The sequence below is a fragment of the Rhinolophus sinicus genome, linkage group LG02 (assembly GCF_036562045.2).
Source record: "Rhinolophus sinicus isolate RSC01 linkage group LG02, ASM3656204v1, whole genome shotgun sequence".
NCBI lineage: Eukaryota > Metazoa > Chordata > Mammalia > Chiroptera > Rhinolophidae > Rhinolophus > Rhinolophus sinicus.
Window position 1 is genome coordinate 54155596 of NC_133752.1, and position 20100 is coordinate 54175695.

The window sequence follows — 20100 nt, forward strand, 5'->3', positions numbered from 1 at the left end:
CAGCCACCCCACCAAGCAATTTTCTGATTAGAATTTGGCTTGTCTGCAGAGATTGTACCGATGGGCCAACCTGAGTATTCTGGTCAACTTAATACCTGTTGCCTTTCACTATGAATTAATAGGCCTTTTGTTTAATATGAATCCACCCCAGAGAGAGGTCAATTCTCAAATGAGATTCGCTTTTGGTATCTCCAAGGCTATGGGCCAAACTGTGGTGGGGAAGTATTACCTAGAGGACTTCTAGTAACCAGAGGGCTTACACTGGAGGCAATCCAGCCTCACTTTGTTTTCCCATTGAAATATGGCAAGCATTTTTTGGATGTGATTGCAAACAAGGAGTACGATTAATATTTTTATTTTGAGTTGTAATCTATTATTACTTCAAAAAGATCCACTTCAGAAAACATACAATGGATGTTGACTTACCATTAAAAAAGTAAGTCATCAATGTAGGGTTTATAATACAGAATACACAATAAATTATATTTACATGCAATGACTAGACTATCACACAAGGTAAAAAAATACAGTATTTTTATGTACATTTTTTCAGATTTACATTTTTATATACAGTTTATAAAGTTAAAAAAATTCCCTGTACCAAACTTCATGTGTACAGTTTATAAATCCCTACTCTTATGGCTGTACCACCATACAGATAAGCTTAAAACTACAATACTACACACACTTAATTTTTTTAACTTCATATTCAATCTTGGCACCCATATACTAATACCACTATTTTTGAAATGTGAACTACAAAGGAAATAAAACGTAATCATGCAGATTTTTAAAGTAAGAAAATGAGATAAAATGTGCTACTAGATCAACATTTATCAATGCCATAGTTACCCAGTTCTGTTCAACTTCCTGCACTGCTTTCATACAGATGCATGCAAAACTAGCAGATCATGGATTGTTTTATAACATTGAAATACTATAGTCTGACAATACTTAGGCATTAGGAATGCAACTATCTAACAACCGTAGCCTGTTGATTATTTCTGCTTCGGCAGAAACCTCAACTAACACATTACATACTAACATTCACAGAAATGGCAGTATTATGCCTAAGTTTATGGTCTGCATCATATAGTAAGTGATCATTTGAAAAACAAAAAAGGTGTTTGACATTTAAGAGTATATTCTCTGTTCTGAGAATGGGGGAGAAGGGGAAATCTGAGATAAACCATTGAAGGATTATCCATTGTCCCTGCTAAGGAAGCACTTGCACACTCCCAATCTGTTTAAATAAAGACACCTGAAGGCTTTATAAAAAGTTTAAGACTAGCTACACTATTCATCTTTAAAATTTCTTGAAAAGTAATAAATTGAAGGTATCAGCACCTTCCCTCCTCCCCCAAGTAGCTAAAGATCAACGAGAAAAATAAAGTGCCAATGTCTAAAGTACTGTTAATTGTTTCATAGGCACTAACCCATTTGATGGCTTAGGATTAAATATGAAAATAAGCCAGATCTGATCTGAATAATAAATAGAAGGTAGGTATTCCAGACTATGCAATTCCTGCCTAGATGGGGGTTGGACCAGAACACTACCTACTCCCCCACTTATTGCTTTGACACCTGTACACACACTTTAAATTCTGACACAAAACAATCAGATGTCTAAGATGGAAAGCACAATTTCTGTGCCACTTTAAAGTTGAAAAAGAAAGTGCTCTCTTGATCACTTGGAGGAGAGCTGCTAAGACTCTCTTCTCCACAACTCATATCTTCACAAGAGTCCTCACTGAAAGGAAAAAAGAGACAAAGAAGAAGATTCCATTATTTAGAATACATTTAAATGTGTTACAGGCAAAATAAAACTGCTTAACGAGTATGTCTAGTCTCAGGATTTTTATCTTCAAAATTAAAGCTTTACAGAGAGAAAATTTAACTTATAAGGACTTCCTAAAGTGAAGTCTATTGTAATCTCCTTAGAAAATACAGATTTTAAGAGATTTAAACAAATTACTATTCGCCAAATTATTATTCTTGGACCAATTAAAAACTATCAGCAACTAAATGTATTCTAAGTATTTTAAGTCCAATAAATGCAGACTGAAGACAACATTTCTCCTATCACATGGTTTTGCTCTTTCTTACATTAATAATTGCATCATGATACTTTCAAGAATCAATGCAAGAAACCAATAAGCTACGAAAATGGAACTTCTGGTCCTTTACCCCTATAGTATAAAATAATCTAACTTAATAAACAGAATAACTCATTTTACAAACAAAAATTAACTCTGAATAAGACAATAGCATTTTACAAAACTGTAAAAATATCTACAGAAACCTGCCACATTAGTGGTGGTGGTTCCCTTTATTTTCCAAGCTCATTTAACTCACTCATAGTTTCTTTCCATGTACATTAGGAATTCATACTAACATTGAAAAGCCCAGAATACTGTTTCACTTTTTTTTTCTTTCTTTTTTAAACTAAACTGTATTTCAAAGAGCAGAGATGAGAAACAACCAGTTTTTTAACAGGGAAGGAGTAATATGTCAGTCAGAGGAAAGACAAATACTGTATGATCTCATTTACATATGCAATCTAAAAACAAAACAACTCAAAAAATACAACTCATAGATGCAGAGAACAGACTGGTAATTGCCACAAAGGAGGTGACTGATGAAAGTGGTCAAAGGGTACAAATTTCCAGTTATAAATCCTGGAGATGTAATGTACAGCATGGTGTTTTGGCTTTCTTTCTTTTTTTTTTTTTAAATAATTAAATTATTACCTATTTTAATAATTAACTACTTCAGGTTAATTTTCTCACCTGAAAAAATGATGCTACTAGAGTAGGGGTTTTCTCCAATGCCTTATGATATTTCCAGGTTCCATTTTGAGCATAAAATCAGTAATACTTAGTCTGGGGAAGTCTAATTAGTCAAGGAACCTGCTTACCTTTCACTTTCATCAAAACAACCCCCCTCTGGTATCGTTGGCAGCTCTGGGACACTATAATAGCTGTTGTGGAGGTTCTGGGCTGTGCGCCTTGAAACAATCCAAACCAATTTCTTAAGATCTGGTTTGCAACATTCAGGAGAAGAATATTCGGCTAGGCATTTAGAAACTAACTCCCTCCAGTAAATGAACTCGGTGTCATTAACCTGGAAAAAAAATAGTTTAAAGAAGAGGTTACAACAGTGGTTCCCAAACCCTACTGCACCTTGAAATCACCCTGTACTCCTTAAAAAAAATACTGATGCCTGATTCCCACCCATAGGTTGCTATTCTTATTTAATTGACATGGGATGTGACCTAAGCATCAAGAGTTCCTAAAGCTCTCCAGATGATTCTAGTGTGCAGTCAAAATTGGGTAACTACTAGTTTAGAAGAGGCGCACCATAGGTATAAAAAATTCACAGGATTCAATACATAGAAAATTTTGCCTATTAAGAAAACACACTGACCTACAAACACTTGGTCTGGTAATAAATCAGTCATCAACGATATTCTTTAATAGTCTCAATGCAAAGGAATTTAACGTAACAGAGCACTGTTTGGATTGCCAAAAATATGCATTTACATTAAGATACCAGACATCCATTAATGGAGAAGTTAGCAGTGTAAGAGGAATTTCCCCCAAACAGGGGTAGTTCCTGCACCACTAGGGAGTGCCCCAATTTAGTTCAAGGAATCACATTTCATTGAAGATGTTTCCAGATAACATTGTTATAAAAGGTGGATTGAAACTAATACATTCATGATCAAACAAAAGCTAAAAGTCACCTGTTAAAAATAAAGTACAAATACTTTCACCACTAACAGAGGATAATTTTTTATCCCCATGGCCTCCATTTCCACCAAATCCAGCTACATCTTGACCCCCTTGCATTCTGGTTTCTATCACTCCCTTCTCCCTCTACTGACATCACCTCCCGGGTATCCAGTGACCCTCTTCAATTCTCATTATACTGCACCTCTTACCAAAATCAATTCTCTTGACGACGTCCTTCTTGAAAACCTCTTCCCAACCTGACTTCCCAAGTACTCTTATTTTTCTAGGAGACCTTCCCTTACTTGGCTCCTACTGGGGAAACTGCCATCCCCCAAAACCCAGAATTTCAACTAATCTCTATGCAAAGGACTCCCACAGGTTTCTTATGGTTTCAACTATTATTTCCTCATAAAAAATTTCAATTCTTGATCTCCAACTATGATTTATCTTCTGAGTTTTTATTCCAGACTGCCAAGTATCTGCTAGACATTTACCTACCTGGAAGGTAAAATCATACTTCTTTGATCACAAACTAAATTCTCTCAAATTTTCTTCAATAGTACCAATATTCTCTCCATCACTAGGTCCAAATCTTGGACATTTGTGACTCCTTGCCCTATTTCCATGCTTGGCTTCGAAAACCACTGTTTAAGTTGGATATCCTCACTCCTGCTTGTGACTATCACCTAGATAGAATATCTGTCTACAAGCCTACCCTAAAATAATTCCCAAACCCTTCTAGTACACCGGCATCCTGGCCATAAGCCTCTGCTTCCCAAACTTCCACTGTCTAAGATTCTTTTGATTCAACCAGGCTCTCAGTCATAGTCTATGCCTCTCTCATAGTTTGCCTCACTTCTCTGCTAACAAAACCCAAAACTACTCCCTATGTTCAGTATTATCCGACACTCAGACACAGAATAATAAATGACAACACACCACCTCATGTTAAGCCCCATATATCTCCAACTAAGCTGTTAGTTTAAGAAAAAGGACTGTGCCTTTTGTTGTTTTATATCTCTTTACGATTACAAAAACTTACTGGGCTGCCCTGAGGGGTTTAAAAAGAAAAACATAGCTGATGTTATTCTGGTAATGCTACTAATGGGATGATTCAGCCTGAAGGCCGCAATGGAACACCATTAGTGCATTTACTAAGTCTACTTCCTAGTATGCATTTTAGAACAGTGTGCATGGGGTAACATAGATAACTGTATTACCGAATGGAAAGAATACTACATCAGAATGCAGAAAGAAGCTAGGCTAAGTGACTGCTTTCCCTTCCAGCTTAATACTGTCTGGGGCAAGGCTGCATTTTGAGAACTTTAACACTTGAGATACAAGAAAAAAATGAGTATAAAAGTTAAGAGCCCCATAAAGTGTTACTTAATTTTTAAGTCACCACAGGGAGAAACATAAAATATTAGGGAGGAAACTTGCTTTAAACAGTAAGAACTGAAGATATTTACCTTGGAATGTTTTTTCACAAGCAGAAGAATTTCCAATAATTCAATAGATTGCAAAGTTTCTACTTCCAAATTGAGAAGGCACAAGGCTAATACAGATGGCTACAAGAAAAAAAAGTCAGAAAAATAAATATATATTTTTTAATTCAAAATAGAAACTGAGACATATGTAAGAAATTGACTTACTTTTGCTTTTGAAAAAGTAAGTCGGCAGTTGCAAGCTTTCAGCTGAGCTTCTAGTTTATCAAGGCTCAGTATTTCTTTCCTATGTAACAAAAAGAAAGGACAAAATATTTATTAAATTTGCAAAGATTTAAAAGATGTTAAAGTCTTGCCATTAAAAGTTGAAAGTCTGGAGATGGTAAAAATATAAATTTCATTGGCATTCCAATTCTTCACTGTTAGCTATAGCAATGCTAAAGTACAAAATTTTTATTTTGAATCCCACTGACCTTTCTGAAGTATGACAAAGTACAATAGTATGGTATAAGTGCAAAAAGTTTAAGGCAGTAGTAGCTTCCAATTCATAGTGCAATTTTTCTGAAATTATTTTTTCCATCCGTTTTATGTCAGAAGCAGTACATTTACATTGACTAATCCGGATTACATCATGAGTGGATGGAATATTGCATTCTTCTTCAACTATTCTAGCAGCCAGCAAAAAACAACAGACTCCAATGCAAGACAAATGTTTAGGTTTCACCTAGAAAACAAAAACAAAAGGCTTCTTCTAACAATTGTCACTTTGATTTAGCAAGCAGACACTTAAAATAATATTGTAATAATGCCCTTCCTGTTAAGGCAGAACACAATCAAGTGGCTTCCCTGTGTTTATCCTTACCCACAATTATATTTAATCATTTTCACAATTTAAACTATCTTAACCTCCCTTTAAAAAAAGGCATTTTGAGCATTTAAATTACTTAATTTAAATGCAGGTAAAAATAATTTTTAATTCAAGTTCAAAATCTAGGTTTCTAAACTGAATATATTTTGAATTTCAAACTTATGAAATTCATAATACAGTAGTACCATCTCCCCCAAAATAACAAAGTTTTCAACACCTAGAAAATATATTACTTTGGATATAAAAACAATACGTTCTTTTTTATCTACTTGTTTTTTTATCTTCTTATCTATTTATGTTTAAGAATCATTCCATACTTTAATGCAAATTTGCCCAAGAGAAATATCGCATCAGTTGTGCAGACTGGAGCGTATGTAAAAACTGCCATGGACAGATGGCTGCCCTTTTCTTTTCAGCGCCCTGAAAACTGACCCAGCAGCTGACATCAATCCTATTGGCAGAAGAATCACCACATTTTTGTAACAGTTGCTGGTAATTGTTAATAAGACTGTGGCTCCCTGCTTTGAAAAGATTTCTCATAGGGCAGGCAGTAGGTCACCTTTAACAGACTGCTATACTTCCACTTATGTTTCAGTATTTAAAACATCTAGCCTCCCACAAAATCATGATGGGACATGAAAATATGAAAACCTTATTTTGAGGACTGTATACATCTATAGAGAATACCTAAAATACAGTAGTCTTCATTTTGTCACATCTTCAAAGAGAAGGTATGTAACAGGTATAACAAAACCTAACTTAAAATACAACAATACATTTAATTTTGTAGTCTCTTAATCTAGCACTCAAGATCACAATTCCAATTATTAAAAGTATTTATATATAGTGACATAATATATTCATTTGCCAAATATTTGTTGAATCCTTCTATAATACACATTGTACTAGGCACTGGGTATAGAAAAATGAAGATGTATTTATAAAAATGATTAAATACCTTCATAAGAGCCAAGAATCTGTCCAAAATATTAACCGCCAGGACAAAAGTTTCAGTGCAAAATCCAAAAAAGTTAGTTAAACTCCTTAAGTCTTCTACTTTGGCATTTCTCAGTCTTGAACACAAAGTGTTATCATTCTGCAATAAAAACCAAGAGCCAAAGTTTATGATTTTCTTAGAACTAAACAGATAATACACTGATTCAAATAATTTTTTCCTTAATCTTCAAGAATACGTAGGAAAGAATGGTATCACTTAACTAAAGTGCTATACTTTTTCAGACACAAAACGTGTATATGTCATTGCTTTTTAAAAATATACATCATAAAAGAGCTTTGGCAATTCGATATAAAGTGAATTGTTGCCAGTGGGTTATAGCAAATATAATTCAATTTCCCTATAATGGACTTGCTCGTTTGGGGGGTGAGGGGTTGTTTGTTTGTAATCATTTAAGAACCTACAATAAATTTTTCACAGGCAGAGGGTATTTCCACAAATGAACTGCTCAATTCCCAGGGAGTCTCCCACCCAGAAGCTGCACTGGGAAGCCACATTGGAAGAAACACTTCTCTAGATTTAGTATCACTCTCATTCTTAAAGCTGGACCCAATATTAAGATTTCTCTTACTACTCCAGGAAGACCAATTTTGGTCTTAAGAAACTTGGGAGCCTTTAGTTTTAGTTTTGATTCAACTGAAAAAAAAAAAAAGCTATATCCTCCCAAGTCCTATCAACTGTTTGAGCAATTTATCTTTTCTGGAAACTTACCTCCGAGGTAGCCTCGATTAAGCTCAACCCCTTTTCTCGAGGTTGGAATCTCTGTTCTTGTTCTAGGTAGAGGTTCAACAATCCGAAAAGCTGGACCTCTTCACGACCCGCCCCCAAATCCTTCATCTGCAGCAAAGACACCAAAGTTAGAGTGCATCTTGGGGGAGGTGTGGGAGGTGAAAAGAGGGCAGAAAAGAGCTGGTGCCAATACCTCCAGCGAGGGGCGCCCCAGCACACCAGGGCGAGGAGCGGGTGAGGGGCTCAGTCACGTCCCAGGGCGAGCCTACCCTACCACCAGGGAGGTGTGGCATGGGGAGGAGCCGCGGTCACGTCCGCGGGCCAGCACTGGGTCAGACCAGCCAGCCCCAACTTCCCTGCCGTTTCACAAACAGGAAACCTCCCCGGGCGGCGGTGTCCTGAGGGCCCGCCCCACCTGAAGCTGCGGGGAAAGGGACTTCTGCCCGGTAGAAAGCACCCGAGCCAACGACTGCAGCGGGTTCTAGAGGTGCGGGCTTTGCACAATAGGGAGGAAGGGAGAGAAAGTCTCGCGACTGAACAAAGAACCGGAGGGAGGAGACTCCGGAGCCCCGCCCCTCCCGGGAGCCCGGCTCCAGAAGCCCCTCTCGCAGGAGTCCAGCCCCCGAGCCTTCCCCATCCGCTTCGGCAGCACCTACTCCGGATGTACCCGAATGACAAAGACCCCGGTCCGAGAGAGCGAAGGGGTGGCGCGGCCCACCCAGTGAAGGACAGAAGATCAGCGTCCCGACAACACCGGTCCAACCACTGATACCGGGTTCCGCAACTGTGCGGAGTCCCGGGGCTGTCAATTCAAGAAGCACCACCCCAGCGAACCGTGGCAAAATGGGGGGGGGGGGGCGGGGGGCAAAGAATTGTCTTGAGCCTCCTCGACTCTCCATCCATCCCACCAGCATGTCCTCAAATCCAGGCGCCCATTCCCCCGAAGCTGGGGCTGAGGGCAAGACCGGAGTCGCTCCAGGGGCTGATGGGTGGGCACTGTATTGCAATCCCAACCCCCAAGTCCTGACCGTGAACAAAGAAACCCCGCGATCCCGGGTGGGCCGACTCACCGTGCCGGAGACGCGCCTCCCCCGACGCCCGCGGCGTCGCGGTCCGGAGGCGACTGGGCGCGGCGGGGGTGTCCGGACCGGTCTCCGAGGTCGAGGACCCGCCGCCTCAGCGGTCCCCCGGGACCAGCATCCGACCCCTTCCCCCCGTCACCGCCGCCGCCGCCGCCTCACAGCCCTGGCTTCATCCCGCTCCCTGCGCGCCCACCTTCAGCTGGAGCGCTGCGCCGGCCCCTCAAGCCCAGCCCCTCTACCGGCACCGCCGCGGCGGCTAACACCGAGGCCCAACCAAACCCCTTGTTTTTGTTTTGAGTTTTCGACACCCCCAAGGGGGCGGGACACGTGACTCCCCGCGGAGGGATCCTTCGCTGCCGCAACAGACTTTGAAAAAGAGTTCCGTCTCTCATCACAGTCCTCAGCCGGTTTTCTAGCCTCATCAGCTCGATGTTACTTTATCGAGCCACTCCTCCTCGCTCTCCATTGCAGGCAGAGGGTGGAATCTGGGCGTCGGCTTTGTTCTTCGATGGATCCCGAGGGGAAAGGAAAGGGAATGATAGGGTTGCGGGGCGGAAGGAGATAGTTTCTGGTCGCTTTGCACCTTTTAAAGGTCCCTGATTTGTTTTGTTTTCTCCGTTTTGAAAAATCCGCCCAAAGTAGCCGGCTCTCCGATTGGATACTGATGGGGGCGAGCAGAATTCTGAGGACGGCTTTCACTCTCGAGTGTGGATTGGCTAACTGATTAGTCTTTAAGCCCTCTGATTGGCTTTAACCGTATCCTGTGCCTCTGTCTTCCTTGGGGCCTTAGCAACGCTGGTGCCTGGATTGCGCATGCCTGGTGGGGGGGCGCCTTGAAGGAATTTATGGACCTGTCCCCGGGGCCTAGTCCTACCCCCTGGCCCCCCAGCCCCACCTCCACCCCCACCACCTCCACCGGTCCCGGAGGAATGCCGTGCTTGGTTCTCATCAGAGCCAGAACAGCTACCGTAGATAACCTTTGACAGTCCCTTCCACCACGGGAGAGTTTTCTACGTTCCTTTTTTTATTTTGTCTTGCGGGCCCATTTTGCGATAATAAATCTAGTTGTTTTAAAATTTTCAGGATGCTTACTGAAATATCTACGTGTAAAATGCTGTCATCTTTGCTATTTGCTTTAAAGTTTTCCCGACCAAGAGGGGAAAAAAATGGAGAGGATAGTTGAAACAAAATTGTAAAAAGTTGAGAAGTTGACGGTGGGGATGGGTACAAGAGGGTTTTTCTACTTGTGTGTACTTGGATATTTTTCCGTAATAAAAAATAAATGTTCACTGAAGGGACTTTAAAAATATATATACTGATGCACATTGACGAGGGCACATAAACGTCTAATAATTATGATAGTGTACCCCAGAGGTTATAATTGTGCCGTTGTTTTAATGAAGGCTCCGTCCAAGAGGCTTGATCCTTGGTCACCATAAATTATCATTTATCGTCTACTTTAATTAGTGTTATTATTGAAAGGTGACACCTCTCCTGGGGCGGGGCAGAAAGCAAAGCAAAGGAGTCCTTAGGCTGGAGAAATTTTCACACGGAATATCTTTGCGGGATGTAGGAAACTCCCCTTCAACATTTATAGTTAACTTTCTTACTTTCTCCCTCCTCACTTCCCCACCGCCATCAGCCAGACACACAAATCAGTAAATAGAACATTCTCTGAGTTCTAATCTAAATCAGATAGCCCCTAGGAACAGATTTCTCTTTTCTGCTCTTGTGCATGTTTTTTGTGAATTGTTTTGTTACTTGTAAAATGAGAGAAGGCACATAAAACATAGCTTTAGCAGCAGCTTTCTCTTCTTTCCAGAGCAGCAAAGGAATTTTTGAAATAGATCCCTTTGCGTATTAGCTGAGACTAGACGCAGGCATCTGGAGCACAGAGCCATGGGGGAGGGGAGCTCAAAGAGCTAATCCTCCTATTTCAGAGAGGTGTGGCCTTGTTCAGGGTTTTGGAAAATAAAATTACATTAACAGACCACTTTGAAGTGATTTACAGGTTGTATAATTCTAGTCAATGCTTGTTTGATCTTTTAAACATTCTTAAAACTTATTTGACATAAATCTCTTGCTAGAAATGTATGCTGAAAAACACAAATGAGGCTGCAACTAACATGGAAAAATGGAGCTAAGATTAGAATTACATAGATGACAGTTCGTTGTACACTGTACAAAGAGGCTCAGTGGACAGAGTCCAGAGAGGGACAGGAAGCAGCTAGATGAAAAACATACACCATGACAGAAAGTTTGTGATGGAAACATAAAGGAGATTGGGGACTTTTTTTCAAGTAGGAAGGCAAAGGTAGAAAAGGAACATAAGATATAAAATAAGTGATATGAAAGAGGAAATGTAAAATTATGTGGTAGAAGATTTTGTTTAAATAATAGAGAAGACAAAAAGGAAAAGATGGAGAAATTGTCCTTTGCTTAGTTCACTAACTGTTATAAAGTTATAAAAAAAAATGTATACTACATATTGCATAAGTAGTATTTTATGTATCTTTAAACAGTCAGCCTCTTGAATGATGAGCAGTTCTCTCAAGAGTAAGAAGAGAAGGCTTTGCAAGTGGTGTTGAATTTCCTGATCCTGGCAGGCCCCGTTCAGTACAGAAGATAATCAAATTGTCCAATATGGAACCCTTTATCCATGTTTGTCCACTTACCTTTTTAAGATAAAGGAAAGCAATCATTAGAAAATATTGGTCCAGTAGTTACATCATCCTTCCCTCCCCCTCCCCGCCCCCACCCCAAAATACCTCCTTTTAAAAATAGTGATATTCTGGGGTAAAAAATGATGCAAGTTTTCTCATTTTACCCTGCTGGTTTGTTTGTTTGTTAATATATCCCTTATTTTTAACCTTTTTAATTAAAAAAAATTTTTAATGACAGTCTTTCTCCAGGCTCTATTTATCTGTCTTTATCACTTTGCTGCAGTTCTAGGTGTTATTTATTAAATAGACATTCTCCCCTAGGCTAATCAGCCTTTACCTGTCAGCTACCTTTCAGCCTTTCCTAAGCTTTCTCCAGGGCAACTTTCATGCATCATGCACATATACAAAATAGGGAATGAGAAACTTGGCAGTCTCCAAAAAAGACTTTGAAGGGATTTATTTCATTATAAGATACTTGGTCTTCTACAGTACCATGATAGGGGCCCAGTGATACTCTGCCTCCAATGACTCCTTGTAAGGCCTGACAGGGAACCTGTTGTCCTCAGTGACATCTGAGACTGTGAAACTAGAAGGTGGGCACAGAGCATGAAATAAGCAGCAGCACACCCACAGAGAAAACAATGCCTTCATTTAGCAAGGATTGAACTCTGAGGAGTGTGCTGGGAACCTACCACACTTGTGCTTCTACCTTGAAAAGAAACTAGGGCATTCCCCAAGCTGCTGCTACAGTGCTTCCCTAAATGCTTTAGACTCGGACTTCCCTGACCTTTGTAAGAAAGGCATCAAAATTCCCTCACAGCTTTCCAGAGACCATCTTCCTCCTCACAGATAGCTTTAGACAACAAATCCTAGCTTTCTATTCAACAGACATTTAATGAATACCCACTAGATGCCAGGCATGGTAGTAGGCCTCGGGGGATACAAAAACAGATACAACACAGTCCCCAAATACACCCTGGTACCTCTGAGATGTAACAGGCAAAAGCTGTAGCTGAGGGATCTGAATGCCTGACGTTGAGTTCCAGCTTTCATCTTTACTAGAGATAGTGCCTTGAATAGCTTGAATAATTTGAATTGCTTTGAGCCTCAGCTTTCTAATCTGAAAAAGCAAGCAAACAAACAAATGCGGCGGGGGGGGGGGGGGGGGGGGGAGGCTCCTTAAGGGGTAGTTGTTTCTACTTCACATGTAAAGATTAAATACAAACATTTGTAAAAGCACTTTTACTTATACTGAAGGTGCCAAAAAAATGTATACACATGACTTGTATTCATCTTTTGTTATCGGTATATATTATTACAATTTTAATACCGCTTTTTCCTTTCTTAAAATGTGTATACATTTTTTTGGCACCCTCTGTGTACACATAGGCCGTTAGGACTTTCACAGTGCTGTGACTTCAAGAAGAGAAAAGAAGGGATCATCCTGATCTCTCAAAGGAATCTGGTGGAGCAGCCCAGAAAGGAAAGAACCTCTGGGTCAAGACTGGTAAAGGTGACGTGATGTTCTACTCCCTCTTCCCCTCAATTTCTGGCTCCCTGCCTAGGCTGTTTTCTGTCGGTAAGGGTTCATCCTACTTAGATGCACCTTGCTAGCAGAACTGCACAGGAGACAGGAATGCGTGTCAGAGAGAGAGCAGCAGGGAAGGCATAACCTAACCCAGAGTGCCACCTTGAAGTGATGCAGATTTTTCAACTAAGAGCTCGTTTTAAAAATTTGAACTTGAAAGAATGAGGCAATTTACATGCAAAATTAATCCCATTCTTCAAGTAATCAGTGACCATCTCATATATTCTCTTTTCTGACCTTCTCCTGGACAAGACCTCAAATCTGAAATTAGCAAATCCAACATTTTACAATTTATTTACTATATAGATATTTTATTGCTGTTGTTGATAATGAAAAAATAGGTCGTTATCTTTCCCAGGGAGTGTTTGTTTATCTATGCAAGGGTTAGTGGTTATTCACAACACAGTTACTTCTCACATATTGATGTGTTCAGCTTTGGAATTGTGGGAATTATCCTCACTGTAGAGACCAAATGAATGACCACAGCAGGCGTTTTTTTTCACCGAGCCAGGTTAGCCTCTCCAAGTTCTACTAGCCTGCAAGTAAATTACCTTCGTGCAAACTATCTCTGAAACAGGAGAACTCAATGCTCATGTGGCCCAACTCCTGACTTCAGTATCCAGAACTCTTTCTGTTACATTAAAAGTCAACGAAATAAATGTAGTATCTTTGATATGGCGTGAAAAGACTGGCTGAGGAAAGTGCAGCTGAGATTATGGTGATTCCTGAAATATGAGCTGATTATCTCAAAACAGTGGGTCTGTCCCAAAGCAAATATAATTTAAGTGGCCCAGACTGCATTCTGGGATATTGTACATTATTATTTACATAACACATTCTTCTTTTATGATGTGTTCCAAGGACCATAACCTAAATCGCATATTTCCTGTCTTTTCTTGACATCACAGTGCTTTGGGAAGTTGACACTGTGGACAAAGAATCATTTAGGAGACATCTGTTGAATATATCATCTTATTTCTGAAGAATGTTTTTTTTCTGGGAAAGTAATTATCTCTTATTTTGACGTCAAATGAAAAGGCAATTGACATTTGAAGTGATATGTATAAGTAACATAAGCTTAAATTTTGCTTTTGTTAACTTTTTAAGTGCGTCCAAATTGAAGTTTTTTAACTTTTGAAAAGAAAAATTGCTTTATTTTACAGATCCTCAGAATTGTTTAATTATATATTATCATGTTTTTCAACCACATTCTGAGCAAGAAATTGGCTAAATGCAGGAGCAGAACTAGATTTGGGGGCAGGGAAAGGATTGAAGGTGGTTGCAGCTTTAATTTTGGAGCAATTCTCTCTAGGAAAAAGAGTAGAATTTACAAATACAAAATTAGATATAAATGTAACTATTTTGATTATTTAATTTTAAATGAGGCAAAGCAAGAAAAATTGTAAATTTTTAAAAGTTGACGTATATTCACTGTTCCAATGATCTATTGTTGTGTAATGAATCACCCAAAACTTAGTGGCTTAAATGACAATAATTTTCTTATCGTCACTCACAGTTGAGTGGTTGGCTGAGCTCAGCTACGGTAAGCAGTCCTTGCTCAGGGTTTTTCATGAAACTGCACTCAGATGGTGGCCGGGGCTGGAGTCATCTTGTGGCTCACTTACTTACATGTCTGGAGATGATGCTCTCCATGGGCTGGGACCTCAGCTGAGCACATGATCTTTCCCCTTCTGCATGGCATGGTGACGAGGATCAAAGAAAACCAGTGACCACTGTATCTCTTTTTATGAACCACCTTTTTGCAGTCACATAGCTTCTATACTAATTTCATATTACTATTATAACAAATGACTACAAATTTAGTGGCTTAAAATGACACAGATTTACTATCTTATACTTCTAGGGATCAGAAGCTTGAAATGGGTTGCACTGGGCTAAACGTAAAGTGTCGGCAGGGCTGCATTCCGTTTGGAAGTTCTATGGCAGGTACATTTCCTTACCTTTTCAGTTCTAGAGACCACCACATTCCTTCACTCATGCCTCCTTCCTTCATCATCAAATCCAGCATCATAGTTTTTCAAACCTTTCTCAACTGTGACTCTTCTGCCTTCCTTTTTCCCACTTGTAAAAAGATCCTCGTGATTACATTGGGCTCACCCAGTGACTCCAGGATAATTTCTCCATCTGAAGGTCATCTGATTCACAACCTTAATTGCATCTGCAATTTTAATTCCCCTTCACTGTGTAACATTACATATCTGTAGGTTCTGGGGATTAGGAGATGGACATCTTTGGGGAGCCATCATTCTGCCTTATTCAGCATTACTTCTGCCTAAGTAGCATGTCTGCTCAGACTCAAGGCTCAAGGAGAGGGAACATAGACTCCACCTCTCATCTAGAAGAGCATGTGGGGTGGGAGATATGCAGGGATCATCTCTGGAAAATAAAATCTTACACTTCACAAACATTAAAAATCTGGGAAATGCCATGATGTTTTTTACTGATAAACTGGCTGACACGTGGCTATACAACTTTATGCCAGTATTTTTGGTTGGAAACTCTTTGATCACCTCTTCATAAGATAGCAATATTGTAATATTTTTCTATAAAGAAGTCTTTTAATTTAATCATTCCTCTAGGATGGCTGATCAAAATTTTTTTTTTTTTTAAATTTTATTGGGGAAGGGGAACAGGACTTTATTGGGGAACAGTGTGTACTTCCAGGACTTGTTTCCAAGTCAAGTTATTGTCCTTTCAATCTTAGTTGTGGAGGGTGACGTTCAGCTTCAAGTTGTTGTCCTTTCAGTCTTAGTTGTGGAGGGCGCAGCTCAGTTCCAGGTCCAGTTGCCGTTGCTAGTTGCAGGGGGCGCAGCCCACCATCCCTTGCGGGAGTCAAGGAATTAAACCGGCAACCTTGTGGTTGAGAGCCCACTGGCCCATGTGGGAATCAAACTGGCAGCCTTCGGAGTTAGGAGCATGGAGCTCCAACCACCTGAGCCACCAGGCCGGCCCTGGCTCATCAAATTTTTTAATTGCTGATATTTAAAAATATTTGTTTCAGTTTTACAACTTCTTATTAATATATTATATTTTAGGGTTGATGTCTAATTTGAAAATATCTTTGCCAAGTTTTTTTCATGTATGAGCTCTGAAAATTCAGGGCATCAGTGAAAACTGGCCATACTCATTAGATAGTTGTCTGTTTATTTGTTGCAGAAGCATATTTTGAGTTTTATATTATCTTTATCAATGTCAGTATTTTGTATCAAATCAGCAAGAAATTTTGATTTTTTTCCAAATGATATTATGATTCCTTTCTCTCCACTAGCTAGGGTATCAAAGAATCTAAGAACCTATTTATTAGTTCTACTAAAAATGTCTCCTCCTTTTAAGGAATCCCTGCTTTAGAATGATCTAGGACAAAAATCTGTTGCAATTTGTTTCTTGATGTCCAAACACATTCCATTGATTTCATCATGCATTTTTATCACTTTTATTTCATATCTCATTAATTTTTTATCAGAATTTTCTCTTCTCTAATAAAAGCACTTATAGATGACAAAGGAATGCACCTTCCTTTTACATCCAAATTAAGAGTCTATAATTCCTCGGTTGTTTTACTGAAACATCCCAAATTGTGTCTCCAAATTTCAGTTGAAATGGTATGTCCCCAAACTCAACTTCCCCTTAGCCAGATCCCAAAAATACAGGTGTACATTCAAGCACCTCCAAACACAAGGGGAAATGGTATAGTGCAATTTGACATGCAGAGAAATAGCAGCCATAACTGATTGCGGTTAAAATGTCTTACTTTTGCAAAACGCAAAAAAAACATATGTAAACACTCTCCCAGGGCCCATATTGAGACTTCAGAAGGAACCTGTGCAAGTGAGGGGCCCTGAAACTAAATTTTATTAGCTTCACAATAAATCCACACTTAGTAATCAGTAATTAACCGTCAAGCATTGTACTAAGTGATTTATATATATTGACATAATTTAATGCCCATAAAACACATAAGTGGTAAGTACTATGTTGCACAGATGCAGAGTGTTTAAGTAACTTGATCCCACAGACAAATAGTGGTGGAATCAGCATTTATTTAATAGAAGACAATCTGACTCTAGGACCCACACTCTTTTTTTAATGAATAAACGCCTTTATTTATTTATTTAAACTTTTTTTTTTTTCCCATTCATTTCAGGTATACAAAACAATGTAATAGTTAGACATTTATCATTTATATCCCTCACACAGTGGTAACCCCCCTCCCCCCTCTACTACCCCTCTGGCATTGCATGCAGTCATTACATTTCCACTGTCTCTATTCCTAATGCTGTACTCCACTTCTTGTAACTATATATATATAATTGTACTTGATATTCATTATTGTTCAGCTTCAGCTTCAGGTGTACAGTGCAGTGATCAGGCATCTACATCATCCCTGAGGTGGCCTCCCTAATGAGACAAGTCTCCATCGGATACCCTACCAAGTCTTTACAACATTATTGATTACATTCACCAAATTGACTTTCTTATCCCCGTGGCCATCTTGTGGCTACTACTTGTGCTTTCTAATCCCTTCACCTTCCCCCTTATGTGCACCACCCCCATCTAGCAACCCTCAGTTTTTCCTCTATGTCTCTGAGACTATTTCTGATTAGTTCATTCATTTATTCTTTTCTTTAGATTCCACATATAAGTGAGATCATACAGTATTTGTCTTTCTCTGTGTGATTTATTTCACTTAGAATAATGTTCTCTAGGTCCATCCATGTTGTTGCAAATGGTACGATTTCATTCTTCTTTATGGCTGCATAATACTCCATTGTATAAATGTACCACAGTTCCTTAATCCAGTCATCTACCGATGGGCATTTCGGTTGTTTCCATGTCTTGGCTATTGTATATAGTGCTGCAATAAACATAGGGGTGCATATATTTTTTCAAATTAGAGTTTTGGATTTCTCCGGATAGATACCTAGGAGTGGAATTGCTGGGTTATAAGGTAGTTCCATTTTCAGATTTTTGAGATACCTCCATACTGATTTCCACAGTGGCTGCACCAATGTGCAATCCCACCAACAGTGCACAAGGGTTCCTAGGACCCACACTCTTAACCACTGTGATTCTGGTGTTCAGGAAGATGAAGGAAAACAAAACTCCAAACTGGACATAAGCTTGATCCATTCGGCTATTATTTCTATTAAATTCCCTCAAAATGGTTGCATCTGTACTTTAGATTAGTCTAAACCAAGGCAATTTGGACTTGGTTGTTTTATTAGGAAATTTCATTAATAAACTATTCACCTGCATAGGATTCGCCTGCCAGGATTAACTGCCTTTGCCCTGAAGTTTGGGATTTACATGTTTCTAACAAAGTAGGCCAATTGTTTCAGCCCAGGAAAGCAATAGGGGGAATAAGGGGTGGGGGAGGGAGGCTCTTTCTTTTCTGCCTTTCTTTAGATAGCACAAAGAAATGTCTTAAAGACTTTTGAAACATCATGTGAGTGTCATACCAGTAGTTTGCAATTACTTAGGTGCCTGAGGGAAATTGGTGCTGTTTACTTATTGAACCTGATAAAGGCTATTTTGCAGATATTTGAGCTGTTTTCCATCTTATGACACAGAAGCTTTTTTTTTTTTTTTGTCTTTATAACAGAAGATTGTAATCAGGAAATACTCTGATTGCCCTACATGGCTGGGCTTGCTCTCCATTTGGACCAGCCAATTGACTTCTGCTTAGCGTAGAAGTCAAGGCCCAGTGATCTCTCACAGGCAAAATCAGCAAGTTAGAGCTCTACAGCCTGCAGTGGACAGACGGGAAGGTGGAGATGGGGAAGGTGGCACAAATAAAATGTGTGGAAGATACTTCTCTTGGCAAGTACCCAAAAGTTACCAATTTATTGTGCTTATTGTGTTGTGCAACGTTTGTCAACTTTTTATGATGGACATAGTAATATCTCTAGAGCTTATATTTAAACATTATAGAAACATATTGAATCACTCTGCATGAAGATTAGCGTCCTAGAATATTCAGTTTTCTGTAGCCATGTATTTTATAAATGTAGCACACATTGCCTTTTGAAACTTTTGCTGCTTCTTTTGTTCAGTTTAATAAACATTGACTGGGCCGCTACTCTATTTGAGACACAATGGTGAAAATAGGAGATACAAAGTGACTATAGTTAGACCCTGCCCACAGGAGTTCAGAGCCTAGTGGAGAAGAGCTGAGTCAACAAATAACAATATAACTATATCTGTGAAACCACAGGAGTGTGTACAAAGTATAACAGTAAAATGGGGAGAGAAGAGTTATCTCAGGAGAGGGAGAGAGATTAGGGAAATCTGTACAGAGGAGGTGGTTCTTGGCTGCTTCTAAAAGAAAAAAGTTGCTTCTACTATGTGACTGTCTTTTCCCTTGAACCCAGATGTTATATTCATTTTTTAAAATTGAGCAGCTTCTGCCCTAAGAACACTCAAGAGTACATGTTGGTAGAACGTCCACCTTCAGGATGTCCTTTTAACACATGTATCTCAGATATTTGTGAAATTCATTTCCTAACTAAAACTACTTCGTTGTATTTTGTCACTTATTTAGGTTAAGTCATTATATTGCCACTTCCCCCATGGATTATTTTAATTGTGAAAATAATAAAAACACATACAGAAAATGTGGACAAAGGAATCACCTATAACCAACCTGTCTAACATAACTAATGTTGTTGGGGTGATGTGAAATCTTCTGGTCTCTTTTCTGATATATTTTTTAGAAATTGTATTGTGAAATATACATACAAGTGAATATATATAGTTTATGTATAATTTAAAGACTATTGATAAAACATGTGATTGTATATCCACCACCTACTATATAGTTTATAGCATACACCTTTGAAACTTCCTCAGACCACATCCCCCACTTTCTCTCCCTACAAGTAGCTCCAGTACCAAATTTTCAGTTAATCATTCCTTTTCTTTTAAAAATAGATTACATGTATCCGTGAGTAATACA

General features: G+C 39.2%; 1 protein-coding gene across 2 annotated transcripts; it reads right to left on the bottom strand.

Moving 5' to 3' along the window:
• Window positions 1-339: 339 nt before the first annotated feature.
• Window positions 340-9176, bottom strand: CCNG2 (cyclin G2). Of its 2 annotated transcripts, none has more exons than XM_019720264.2 (8): window positions 8862-9176; window positions 7774-7899; window positions 7006-7143; window positions 5653-5903; window positions 5387-5465; window positions 5204-5302; window positions 2918-3123; window positions 340-1750 (listed from the first exon to the last, which is right to left on the bottom strand). In XM_019720264.2, exons 2-8 carry the CDS (start codon window positions 7897-7899, stop codon window positions 1627-1629), a joined length of 1023 nt encoding a protein of 340 aa, XP_019575823.1. In that variant the 5' UTR covers window positions 8862-9176; the 3' UTR covers window positions 340-1626. The 2 variants fall into 2 exon arrangements, with proteins under 2 accessions (XP_019575823.1, XP_019575831.1); XM_019720272.2 differs by lacking the exon at window positions 8862-9176 and adding an exon at window positions 7985-8124.
• Window positions 9177-20100: the final 10924 nt, after the last annotated feature.